We start from the raw sequence: 13921 nt of genomic DNA, 5'->3' as shown, positions 1-13921 counted from the left end.
GATACTGACATGAGCAAGTAGTTAAAATGCACTGGGGGGAAATTTAAGGTACTTAATAGCTAGCAAGAGGCACCACCCCTGGAGTGTGGATTGTCAGGAAGCGAGGGAGGACCCAGGAAGGGACCTGGCAGGTGGGGGAGCTCACGCGGTAGAGCTCCAGGCCACATATATTTACTAACTGGTGTGGAAATATTTTAGTATTTTAACAATCAGCTGTACCAATGTGTTCCAGCTGAATATCTGCTCTGAATACACAGAGAGGAGATCATTGAAGCCAAAAGAATAAGGATCCAAACAGTGAATCATACAAGAATAATTCCGCATTGGCTTAGGAATGGATTAGACACCATGATTTTTTTCATCTCCCAGTGGATTTTAAATATCCAAGTTGTGCATAAACCTGGGGGTCTCCCCTGAGGGTATCATAAGTAAAGTGAACAGAGCTGACCTGCACGTACATTGGTTCTCAAGCACAGATAAACGTTAGAATAATCTGGAAACTTTTTAAATGCCAATGTCTGGACTCCACTCTCAGAGTGGGACTCACTAGGGTACGGACAGCCTGTCACTGGGATTTTTAAGGACTTCCTAAGTGATCCATATGTGCAACCAAAGTTGGGGGCCTCTGACCTACAACTGTGCTTCTCAAAGTATGGTGTCGGGAATATTTACGAGAAATGCAAATATTCAGGCCCCTTCCAGGTCTGCTGAATCAAAAACTCCAGGTAGGCCCTGCAATGTCTGTGTTTTAACAGGCCCTCCAAGGGGCGGTGCTGTGCGTTCAAGGCCGTGAAGAAGTATCCTGCAGAGCAGCCAACGCCACATAGATGCACTGTCACCAAAAACCCTTTTCCAACACAAAGAAATCCATGACTCTGCCATGCTGCTCACCTGCCGAGGTCAACCAGAGGCCAGCACACAGGCCTGACTCAGGACTGGAGATTTTGGAAACATCTAAAGAGAATGGGTCAGCCCCTGAAAATTCGGTGCACTTGTAGGAACCAAACAAGCTGGCATTTCAGGTAAATTTGAGGGTTCCCGTCAGGGGTGTGAAAGAAAATGGAGGAGAAAGAGTCCCACCCTCCACGACCGAGAAACTCAAGGAGCCCTCCAGCCTGGCCCAGTTGGATGAAGCCTCTTTTAAACAGGGCACCCTCATTGCTGAGGCAAGAACTGAAGAGTTCCAGAATGTTCCATCGGGCCCACCAACAGGCCCAGCCAGTGCACAGGCTCCAGCCAATTTCTAAAGAATTTTCATTATGTGTGTCTCAATGCATTTGTGTTAGTCTTTAGATGCTTCCCCATGTTCAGAGGCTTGCTTTTGAGCCTGAATGTGTGGCTGTGAACATTTAAATGGCAGCTTTGAAAGAAGGCCCCAGCCCTTCTCTGGCCTGGGAGGAAAAGGCCAGAGCTTTAGAAACTAACTCAGCTGGGTTGAAATGTCATTTCTGACCTGTGTGACCTTGGAAAAGTTACTTAACTGCTCTGGGTTCTACTTTCCTGATTTTAAAAAGGAGGGAAGGGTAATTAAAGATATTCACGAAGGTTGTTCTAAGGATTTTTTTTAAAGTATGACAGTGCCTATTACAATGATCAGCATGTAAACAGCATCTGTGCTTAATAAATACTAATAACATAAATAAATAGACGCTCCATTTGAGGTTTAAGGGATACCACTGGTGGCTTTTGATATTACCGTCTCTACAGAAAGCACCATCTGAAACACCTCTTTGTTCCCACTAACCTCTCACTATGATTTAGAGGCGTCACCAAGCCACAGCCCTCAGCCCACTGCTTGTTCATATAAATAAAGTTTTACTGAGAGCCATGCTCATTCCTTTATGCATTTTCTATGCTTGCTTTCATGCTATATCGGTCAAGTTGAGTTTTCGCTATAGAGACCAAATGACCACGTGACCTCCAGAGCTGGCGCCCCAGATTTAGAGGTCAGATTTTCATCTCTTAGCCACAAACTCATTCCAGTCTCATACCCTGCTTCCATCCAACCTTTACTAATCACCGACCATGTGGTTTGACCCTGGTGATACATGATCAATAAGATAAAGTCTGTGCCCTTTTCGAGGTCACAACTGGGACCGTGGGTGGGAATTTGTTCATTTTATTAACCTTAACACGTCTGTAACACTTATAACGTGCCAGATACTGTTCTAAGCATTTTGCAAATGTTTAATCCTTGCGATAATCTTATGAGGCAAGTGCTGTTATATTCCACATTTTACAACTGAGGCAACTAAGGCTCAGAGAGGTGGAGTCACTTGTGCAAGTTCACACAGCAAGTAGCAGAACTAGACTATGAATCCAGCCAAGCTGGCTCCAGAGCCACAAAGCTGTGTGGGCTCTTATTCAGAATCCCTTGACCTAAGATGCAGATTGGAAGAACTACATGTAAATATTGCCAAGACAATCCCCAGACCTCAGGAGGGGAGAGATAAGGCTAACTTTTCCTCTGAGCCCTGACTTGTCAATGCACTCTCCCAGAATCTTTGCACTAAGAACTTTTGTAATCACTCCTCTCCCCCCACCGCCGCCCCACCAGCCATCAATCAGTGAGGCTGTGGAATTTGCCGAAGGTCACCAGCTCCAGTGGGATGGGCTAAGATTTAAAAGCAGCTCCTTTTGCCCCCAAATCTGTCCTTCACACCACATTTGGGGACCCTTCAGAACTTAAAACAGGCAAGAACAGCCTTCTTCGATAGTCAAAGAACACATTTGCTTTGCAAAGTGGCATTTCAAGGAGACGGTGAAATTGTTTTCTACTGCACTGTTGCGTATCTGATTTGTGGCCCTAGGCTAAACATCTGCCCCCCTCCCCAAAGGGACTGTGACAAGTTGGAAATGTTAGAAGGTAAGAAATTATTTCATTTTATTTTATCCCAGTTTGGCCTCTTTTAGGCCAGTTCTAGCAGCCAGGATTTAGAGACTGGGGTATGTGTGCCCCACTTTCCTTCAGGATTTTATAGATTTCATTCTGAATTCGTCTCAGACTTGACACACCAAGTTCAACAGATATCGAGTGACTTCTACCTGTAAAACTCTGTGCTGAGTGATTCCAGAGATTCAAGGATCAATAAGAAAAGGACCTTGCCTTCATGACCTTTAGTACCTGAAGGGCAGGAAAAAGCTTAGTGATCACACTTCATTCACTCACTCAGTCTACTATGTGCCAGTCATTTCCAAGTTCATGATCTTGCAAGGACAGGATTTAAAAGTTTGGGCTCTGGACTCGGACACACCTGGGGTTGGTTCTTCCCTATTGGCTTCATTATTTTCCTTTCTGTGCCTCAGTTGCTTCCCCTGTGAAATGGGTGTTGGAGTGAGGACCTCAAGAGCTCATCCCTTAAGCCCCTTGACCCCAGGCTGGGCCCACAGTGGTTGTGGAATACAATGGAAACTAGTCTCTGTGAAGCCCTAGATGCTGCGTACAATTGCTTGTCTGCATGTCTGCCTCCTCCTCCAGGCCGACCCCCTTGGGTACAGCATGAAGGACTTGGAAACAGAGAATGCTCTGGGCAGAGAACTAAAGAGATAAGGATGCTCACTTGCTCTGAGGGACTTGTAGGTCTCCAAGCCAGAGACAGAGACGGGTCATCAACATAGATGTTCAGTTCCCAAAGATCAATCAGTTATTCACTCAACAAACATTGGCACCTTCTATGCACTGGGCACTTTTCTAAGCACTGGGGATCCAGTGATGGAAAAGAAGACACTAAAAAACCCTGTTTCACATTACTGGCAATGCAACTTAGAAGTAAATACATAATTGTAAATAATGAACAGAGTGATGTGATCCACAGTGATTATATGAGGAGCTGACATCGGTGCTGAGACTGGAATGCCAGCAGGAGCCGGCCATGGCAAGGATGTTCCAGACAGAGGGAACAGCAAATGCAAAGGCCCAGAGGTGAAAATGCAGGGAACAGAGAAGGAAGGTTAGTGAGACCTGACCAACGTGAGAGCAATAATGGTGGAAGCGTAGGCAGAGCTGGGTGGTCGCAGTTAAGGGAGCCTGGAAAGGGAGTGCGCAGACACTATCAAGAGAAAATTTAAGTGTTGAAAGGACAGACTTTTAGAGTGATGGTGGCAGAAAAACAAAATGGGAACCAGCGGTGGACAGGTGGTGATTCGGGGGAGGAGGGAATGTAGGTTCACAAGCTGCTTGGGTTCCAAAGTCTACTGTGGAAAAATCTGATAGATCCTAAGGAATGAGGGGGACATGCACACCATCTGTGGGGGGACCTTCCTGGGCCTTCAATGGCTGGCCTCAACAAAAGCTGCTAATTCAAAAGACAGAAGGAGGGTCTTCCTGCACTAAAAACCAGCCAATTGCACTGAAAAAGAAGCTCCCTGGGACCAGACCTATTTTTTGTTAATATCATCTAGGCTAGAATTGTACAACTGCCTCCCTTAAAAAAGCAAAGAAAAAAAGTACTCTGATTCCCAAGCAGGTCTTCTTTAAAGGTCAGGTTTCAGTTTAACTGTGATGTCTAAACAACTAACTATTTTTTTTAACTGTGTAAACTGAGGACTCCAGCTGCTTAACAGTTTACCCTCCCTGGGACCATCACACATTGTTAGCAAGGCTTACTGTGTGTCTGCACTGTTCTAAATGCATGCCCTATAATAATGCATTGAATCCCCTCTTTGTAAGAACCCCAGAGGCGGGTGCTGCTGTTACTCCCACTTTACAGACAAGGAAACTGAGGTACAAAGAGGAGAATATCCCTTCCCCCAGTTACAGTCAGCAAGGGGCAGAGATGGGATTTGAACGTGCCCTCTCGCTCCCAGGCCAGAAATTCAACCACACCCCAGATCAAAGCCAGACTGGCCCCCACATTTAACCTCAGGAACTACGTGAAACCCTCCAGCTCTCTAAGGGCCCTTCAAATCCTGAGTCAACCCCAATTCGTCTTTACTAAGCCCCCTTGGGTATGAAAAAAGAAATCGCCATATCTGTAATGATTATTATCTGTTGAAAATTGGACTCTTTCTTTGGGGCTGCCTTCCATTTCTCAAAGCACTGTCCACCGGGAGCGGGAAGGATGAAGCCGAGAGGTGTGGACCTGGGAGGGAGAACGAACCACTTTCCGCTTTCGCTCGGGAGCCACAGCTCCACCTGGTGGTTGGTCGTGGCAGTCGCAGGCGAGAGGGGAGAAGGGTTTAGCACTAAGCGCCAGGCGCTGTTCTAGCCCAGGGGTCCTCAAACTTCTGTAAAGGGCCTGAAAGTAAATATTTTTACTCTCAAGTTGAGTCTTTGCAACAAAGACTGGCCTGCAGTAAACAAAGATTGCAGGCCAGTCTTTGTTGCAAAGACTCAACTCCGCCGCTGTATCTCAAACATAGCCACAAACAATATATATGCACAAAAACCAACCAGGCTGCATTCCAATAGAACTTCATGGACATTGAATTTTGTATATTCAAATGTGATATATGATTTTCACATATCAAGAAATATTATTCTTTTGTTTTTTTCCCCAACCACATAAACGTAAAAACCTTCTTAGCCCGTGGGCCACACCAAAACAGGTGTCTGGCTGGATTTGGCCCATTGACTGTGCCTTGCTGGACCCTCCCTGTTCTAGAACCTGAGGACCTAGCAAACAAACCAGACAAAAATTCCTGCCCCCATGGAGCTAGCAGAGAGAATACACTCAATAAAATAAAAGCCAAACATATCATACATATGACGTGGTCATCAGTGCTAACGGGAAAAATAAAGGAGAACAGGGGAAATAGATATGAATAGGGGCTGCATTTTAAATAGAGTGGTGAGGAAAGGCTTGTTGAAGAGGTGACCTTTAAGTAAAGACTGAAAGGAAAAGAGGGAGGAGCCATGTGGGGATCTGGGGGAAGAGCATTCCCGCCAGAGGAAACAGCCAGTGCAAAGGTCCTGCGGCAGGACTGCCCTAATGTGTTTGATGAACAATGGGGAGGCCCATGTGGCTGGAGCAGAGTGAGCAAGGGGGAGAGTAGGAAGAGGTGAAAGTAGGGAGGTGACAGGCAGATCACATAGGGCCTTGAGGGACTTGGGGAGGACTTTGGCTTTTCCCCAAGAGAGGTGGGAGCCATGGAAAACTTAGATCCATCTCAATAACCATTGAGATCACCACATAAAAGTTAATCATCTCTCTATAGGGTTCGGTGGCATTAGTCATTTTACCAACAGTCCCATATAATCCTAAGTAATCCCAATTTTCCCACTGAAAACCATAGAACTATCTATTGGGCATTGAAGGTGGAAAGAATGGGGGACAGGGGCAGAGAATACATGGGAAAATTGATTCACCAGAAGAATTCATTCTTGCTTCTTCCCCATCTTGTGTATCCCCTCCTGTTCACTTAGGCCCCAGGGACCAGGACAATTCAGGCTGCTCACCTCAGCCACAGCTGGTGACCTGCAGGAAGGCTGGGCCTGAGCCCCCACATCCTAGAAATGCCCAGCTCTGGCCTGGAAGTCAGGGTTGCACCGTCCCTGTCCTGGTTCAGCCCCCGGATGCCTCAGTAACCCTGGATATGTTTGCCTATCTGCATAAGGAGCAAAATAATAGTAATAATAACAATGACGCCTGCTCTAGCTGCTTCATGAGACTGTTGTGTGCAACACAGAACTCAGAAATGCTTTGGAAAAGGACATGCAGCACAATCTATTATCACAATGGTGATGAGGGCTAAATGACTATACATACAGGGCTTGCAGCTGTGCCCTGCAGACAGCAAATACTCCATCAATATTGGTTATTATTATCACCACAGCACAGTGCGTGTTATTCATGGTCCTCATGGACGTTCACTTAGCTCTCCTCTCCCTGTAGGTTCTCTATTCGCTGCTGAGGAGGAGGACGATAGTAGCTTAGAATCTGGCTGCTCAGACCAGGGTCCGTGGACAGTAGCATCAACCTCACTTGATGAGCCTGTTAGAAAGAAATTAAGAGTCCCAAGCCCCAGCCCAGAACTGCCAGATGGGGATCTGAATTTATCAAGACCCCACAGGGGATCCAAATGCGGTAAAGTGTGAGAACTAGCCTGGATATTCATTCCCTCCTTGGAAGCCCTCTGCTCCCCCCCACCCTTGCGCAGCCCCCATCTGGGCACTCTTCCTGCTTGTCATCATTTGTTTCATGTTGACTTTTCCTGCTGGGTCGAGACTGTCATTCTGGAAAGAGAAGATTGTTGACTGATGTGTCCCCAAGGCCTCACATGGAGCTGAGCCCAGAGGTGGTGTCCTAAATATTAGTGAAGAAAAGAAGTAGGAGAGGAGAAGGAGGGAGGGGTGAAGGGGTGAGGAAGGGAGAAAGGAAAGAATAGAGAGAAGGGGGGAGGAAAGAGAGAGAGGGGAAGGAAGGAAGGAAGGAAGGAAGGAAGGAAGGAAGGAAGGAAGGAAGGAAGGAAGGAAGAGGAAAGAAGGAGGAAGGGAGAGAAGGAGAGAGAGACACGAAGGAGTGAAGGGGCGAGGAATGGATAAAGTCAGGGGTAAATGGGAGGAGGAAAGAGGGAAAGGGAGAGAGAGAAGAGGGGCTGGAAGGAGAAAGGAGTACAGGAATGAGGAAGGGAGACAGTGTTGGTGGAAAGGAGAAAGAAGGGAGGAGGGAGGAAGAAAGAGGAGCGAAGGAAGGGGGCAGAGAAAAGGGTACCATGGAGGGCAGAGGAGAGGTGGAGGGTGGCAGCACCTCCTCATTTCACTCTGGGTACAAGAACCTCCAAAGTGAGTTAGGGGCACCCCCAGGGAGTACATCTGTGGAAGAGTGGAACCAAATACTCGAACTTCCATCTCTGTTATTGTTTCATCTAAAATGAAGAGAAGCATTGGTTTTCTTAATCCTTAATGTCTGGTTGACCCAAATCTACTTAGCTGGTTGGCAGTGACCCTCATTCATTCTCATCGAATGTGTTCATTCAATAAATATTTACTGAGCACCTACTGGGTACCAGCCTGCTCTCAGGCACTGGGGCCACAGACATAAACAAAACAGACAGGCATCCCTGCCAGGGACATTCTAGTGGGTGACACAGACAAGAAACAAGATAAATCACCATGACGGTGATGTACCATGGTCTGTTTAGACCGGTGTAAATGGGTTGATGGATTGGGATATTGGCTGACAAAGTGAAAGGTTTCAGCCTAGAAAGCAAGGATTGAAGAAAATAGGAATGGGAGCAGAAAGGAGCAGTGAGAAATGCAAAGCGGGGACTCTGACCCTTCCTGGAACTAGGACTCCATTAGTCACAGGAAGAAGTGAAAACACTGGTGAGCTCATGCAATCTCTATCAGAAAGTGGCCAAAAAGCATTGTAAATTCTCATGAAGACGTTTTGTGACTATGGTCACACTATGGTTACTTCACCTTGGTGGTGCTATGCCTGGTTGGATTCCTACAGATGGGCAAAGCCGCATGGTTTTGATGTGAGCGTTTCCAAACAGAGATTCAGAATGGGGCATATTCTAGAAGGACAATTACTCTGGTTTCTTCCATGAATCAATGGGATAGGAAAGGGGGATGGGGAGTGGGGATAGAGAGCTATAGACTAAATAAGTCTAAAGAGATAGGACAACCAAAAAAAATAAAAATAGAATTACCATACAATCCAGCAATTCCACTTCTGGATATATGCCCAGAAGAGGTGAAAGCAGGGTTTGGAAAAGATATTTATACACCTATGTTCGTGGCAGCATTATTCATAATCACTAAAAGGTACAAGCAACCTAAGTGTCCGTTAACACAAGACTGGATAAACAAAATGTAGTCCATCCATAAAATGGAATATTATTCAGTCTTTAAAAGGAAGGAAATTCTCACACTTGCTACAACATGGATGAACCCTGAGGACGTGATGCTGAGCGAAATAAGCCAGATACAAAAGGACAAATACTGTGTGATTCCTTACATGAGGTCCCTACAGGCGTCAGATAGATGCATAGAGACAGAAAGTAGATGGTGGGCGCCAGGGGTTGGGGAAGGGGGAGGGGAAGCTAGTGTTTAATGGGGACAGAGTTTCAGTTCTGGAGGTGGATGGTGGTGACGGCTGCACAGCCATGTGAATGTACTTAATGCCACTGAGCTGTACATTTTAAAATGGTTTAGGTGGTAAATTTTATGTTATGTATATTTCACCACAGCAAAAAAAAAAAAAAGATATGACAATCAAATACAATACACAGACCTTCCTGATTCAAAGAAGTCAACTGCAAAAACACACACAGGAAAATTTGAATGTGGACTGGAAATGAGATGACATAAAAACTCATTGTCAGTGTGATATTAGTAATACAGTGTCCTTGTGCTTTAGAGATGCAATCTGAAGTTTTGTAAAATCATACAAGGTCTGGGATTTGCTTTAAAATAGTTCATAAAAGAAGAGGAAAATGGATTGATGATGCAAATCTGGCAAATCCTAATAATTATTAAATTTGGGTGACGGGTATACAGAGTTCACTGTGCTCTTCTCTCTACTCTTTCTTTTCTTTCAGAAGAAAAAGGTCTTACAAAACACAGTATTCAAAAAATAAAGGCAAACTTCTGAAACATGAGGGCAAAAGTGTTTTATACCATTGAATTTTAAAAATTAAGACCATTTAAAAATATTTTTCTCATTGACATCTCATTCTTTTAACATTTTTATGGGTGTGTGAAAAATGTGTTTGTTTTACTGATACAGGTAAGAGTTCAGCAGTTTGAAGATCATGGCTATGAAGATTCGAGTCTTTTTATGATCCAAAAAGTGACAAGAATGGGAAATTGAGGCAGAAGTTGGCCATTCCAGGTGGTTGTGGCAGAAATGGCACCTAAAACAAAGTCTCTAAATATCCTACAATGATTCTCTTTCTCCCTGATGTGACTTTATTTTCTGACTTATATGAAAGCAAGTTCCTGCCACCTCCTATTACATGGACACTCTTTGGTCAAATGGTTAAGAACTTGAGTTTTAGAGTCTGACAGCCTCTGGGTTCAAATCACAATTCTATCACTTTCTAGCTGCAAGCCCAAGGGCATAGCAGAGTTATAAAAGGGCAACAAGATTATGAAATGTCTAGCATACAGTAGGTGCCCAATAAACATTAGTTATTATTATTATAAATTATACTTATCATTTTCCTTGGGGAACAGGGTTCTTTTTTTTTTTGAATTCTTTAATTCACCAACCCTTTTCCTTCCCTTAAAAATCTCTTTTCAGCTGGTCTGCGGAAATAACTCATTCTAGCCTCTTAGAGAAGCCTCGCTGATTCTGAGAGAATTAATCAAATTTGTTTTTAAAAAAAAAATGAAAGGAAACAGGAGAAACATGGGAATAAACGGAGAGGAGAGAGAAGGTGAGTCCTGAAGAGGGGATAATCCAGAAGCAGTGTTCAGCATTGCCACTAGGGATTAGGTGCACCCTAGTTATTTATGGAGGGATGGAGGGAGGGAGGGATGGAGGGAGGGAGGGAGGGATGGATGGATGGATGGATGGATGGATGGATGGATGGATGATGGAAGGAAAGGTGGATGAGTAGATTGAGGAATGGAAGGATGGATGGAGAAATGAATGAATAGGTAGAAATATAGATCAGTGGATGGAAGGATGGATGGATGGATGGAGAGATGGATGGATGGAAGGATGGATGGAAGGATGGATGGATGGATGGATGGATGGATGGATGGATGGATGGATGGATGGAGAGATGGATGGATGGAAGGATGGATGGATAGATGGAAGGATGGATGAGTGGATGGGTAGATGGACGGATGAAGAGGAGAAAGTCAAAAGGACCACCACAGTGTGAGAAAATAAAGCTTTGTCACCATTGCCTTTCTGCATGATGCCCAAATGTGCCACCAGATGTCAGCCTAACCTCAGGAACCCACCTCAGAGGCCACACCGGCACCACCTTTCTCATGTAACCTGAGTCCTTTGTGGCTCATTTTGATAATCCAGTTTTCATTGCACCCTGTATTTACACAGCCCCCATCAGCACACCCCAAACCCCACTGGCGTTTATAACCCAGTTCCCCATCCCAGCAGACGAAAAATCGGGGAAACCTGACAAAGCTGTGTGTGGTGCCCCAGATGACTTGCTAACTTCCCTGAGGTCAGACTGGAGGGTGGAGAGGGTGGGCGAGGGGGTTTCAGGGTCCCTGGAGTGGTCAGCATCCCTGTCAGCCTCAGCTCCAATAGCCCTGGAATTCCTACTCACGTCCCACCTTCCCGATGTCTGCCAGGGCCCCAGCTCTGAGCTGTTTCCAAAGAAACTCGAGAAAAAGAAAAGCTACCAGCTCTCCATCCGAACTCAGAACTGAACCTTCACACAAACCCCCTTCAGTCCTCCAACAGCCTGGAAAGACCGACTTCCCAGGTAAGGCTATGAGCCCAGGAAGGTCAGTGGCCCAAGATCACACCAGCAGAGCTGGCTCGAAGCCCAATCCTAGAAGAAGACCCACTTTCAGGGGCAAAGAGTAAGGGGGCCCAGACCAGAGTCCACAGAACCACCCCATTCTCCCAGTCCCCTCTCTGCCTTCAGCACAAACTTGTCTTCTGCCCCCAAAACCACAAGTTAAGAAGTGCAATTCTTGCTTTTCCCCCCAGAAAGAAGCATTTCTCAGATGAGTTCAGGAGCGCAGTGTCATTGGAAATATCCGTCAACAGGTCCTAGTCCTGGAGCGGGGTCCTCAGAAGATGCCCTGCCCTGCTTATAATTAACCCTTTGTTGCTGTAACATGAGGTGCCCTAAAGGTCTACAAGGGGGCTTAAGGCAGCAGATATGGGTCAACAGGTAGGGAAGGAATCTGAGGTGTCAGCAGCCAGCGCAGCTCCTAAGTGAGCTCCAGAGGCATGCATCCCCCCTCAAAGTTTGCAAGAAATGAGCTTTGCCTGACCCCACGAGACACCGTGCCCTGCCACCCACCCCGTGCCCCTGCCCAGGGCTGGGACCGGCCCGTGCATACTCACTCCCATTCCTTCCTTCTGGCCTGGGGGGTGCTGTGGATTTTGTGTGCCTGGTGGGCCAAGATGACATCCCGGTGGTCCACCAGGCCGCCCCGCCGCTTCAGAGGGGGCCCTTCACAGCTGCCGCTCATCCGGTGGGACTGCGTGACCTGAGGGATGCTGGGTCGGCCCGAGGGGGTCGGACCAAGGGGCCCTGAGCCACCGTCCTGCAGGGCATCATAATAATTGTGGGGGGAGAACATGGGGTCCAGGACCCAGGAAGACTTCAACATCCATGGGCTTTGCTCAGAAATCTCAGGGTCTTCTGCCTCCAGCACAGGGTGAAACTAGAGGAGGAGAGAGAGAGAAAGAGAGGGAGAGTGAGGAGGTGCAGAAAGAGCGAACACAGGGACAGGAGAGAAGGCAGATCAAGGGACAGCACAGGCGACCAGACAGCCTCCTTCACAGGAAGTCAAAATACACCTCAGGCCCAGCCCAATGGATTTAGTATTTCCTTGGCAACTCAGGGCAGGAAAGCCAGTTCTTAGAAGCTGCCTGGCAACAGATGCAAGTGATGGGAGTGAAAGACCATAAGCTGTGTCCCCAGACACATGTTCCACCTCAGAGATGCCAGCTACAGAAAGTGGGAAGCTGGACTTCTCAGCACCTCAGTGTTTCCCTCTGCAAAATGGGTCATCAGGAGCCTGCTTGTTCAGGCTTCTCTGGTCCCTGGGTCCTGTGAGCTCCAGAAAGTCACTTAGAAAACTGAAAGAATGAATTCAAGGATCAATTTTACAATCCACGTTGGGTTGTGGCCATTTGTTGAATAAGCCTGCTCTTGCCACCTCAGCTGGTTTTTGGAAGAGAAAAGGGACAGGGTGTCACTTTTCACAGATGTTTCTGGTCGATACTCAACACCAGAGGAACTTAGCACCCCTGGAAGCTCTGTCTCCATTTCACTCACTTATTCACTCAACAAACGTTGAGTGAGCCTACTATGTGCCAGCCTTGTGCTAGGCTCTGGGGACACAGCCATGAATGAGATAGACAAATGTCTCCCTCATCATGGAACGAATGTTCTCAGGCGGGCAAGGAGGGACAATGAACAAAATAAGGACGTTATGTAGACATTAGGAACTGAAAAATGCTGTGGAGAGAAATTAAACAGGAAAGGTGTATTTATTTGCTGGGGCTGTTGTCACAAAGCGCCCTGGACTGAGCAGGTTAAACAACAGACATTTATTTCCTCACAGTTCTGGAGGCTACAAGTCCAAGATGAAGGTGTCAGCAGGGTTGATTTCTTCTGAGGCCTCTCTCCTTCGCTTGTAAATGACAGTCTTCTCCCTGTGTCTTCCTATCATCTTCCCTGTGTATGTCTGTGTCCTAATCTCTTCTCACAAAGACACTGGTCATATTGCATTAGGACTTCACTTTACCTTAACTACTTCTGTAAAAGTCTTTCTCCAAATGCAGTCATATTCTAGGCTGCTGGGGGTTAGAACTTCAATATATGAATTTGGGGGGGACACAACTCTGCTGAGAACTCATAAGGAGTATAGGGTGGGCTGGTTAGTATATGAAATAGGTGATCAGAGATGGCATCGCTGAGGAAATGACATCTGAGCAGAGAACCTAAGGAGATGATACAGAAACCGTGTGGGTATCTGAGAAAAAGAGTGCTCCCGGCTATGGGGATAGCATGTGCAAAGGTCCTGAGGTAGAGCCATGTGTGACTTGCTCAAGGAACCAGGAGCCCAGGGTGTCTAGGAGTGACAGAGGAGGAAAGTAGAAGAGATGAGGTGAGGAGATGGTGCGGCAGATCACGCAGCACCTCGTGGACTGTGGGGAGGACTTTCCTTGGTTCTTCTTGGCGTGAGACAGTCCATGGCTTTCACATCTCATTCAACAGCATATTTTCAATCCTAAATGGATTTTTCCCACCAGCATCAGCCCCCACCATTAGCCACTCCGTGTCTGTCCAAGAAAAGCAAACTCACTGGAAG

The 13921-nt window shown here is 46.5% G+C and overlaps 1 protein-coding gene across 11 annotated transcripts in view; it reads right to left on the bottom strand.

The window, feature by feature from the left end:
• The window catches only part of CACNA1A (calcium voltage-gated channel subunit alpha1 A), a 285808-nt gene that overhangs the window by 258311 nt on the left and 13576 nt on the right, over positions 1 to 13921 (bottom strand). For all 11 annotated transcript variants that reach the window (XM_033133775.1, XM_033133773.1, XM_033133764.1 and 8 more), the window contains exon 2: positions 11943 to 12265. In XM_033133775.1, coding sequence (XP_032989666.1) covers positions 11943 to 12211 — 269 coding nt within the window. In that variant the 5' untranslated portion in view covers positions 12212 to 12265. The remainder of the gene's footprint in view (positions 1 to 11942; positions 12266 to 13921) is intronic.

The sequence above is a fragment of the Rhinolophus ferrumequinum genome, chromosome 18, assembly GCF_004115265.2.
Source record: "Rhinolophus ferrumequinum isolate MPI-CBG mRhiFer1 chromosome 18, mRhiFer1_v1.p, whole genome shotgun sequence".
In the NCBI taxonomy this organism is placed as follows: Eukaryota; Metazoa; Chordata; class Mammalia; order Chiroptera; family Rhinolophidae; genus Rhinolophus; species Rhinolophus ferrumequinum.
This window is presented reverse-complemented; position numbering and strand designations above follow the sequence as displayed.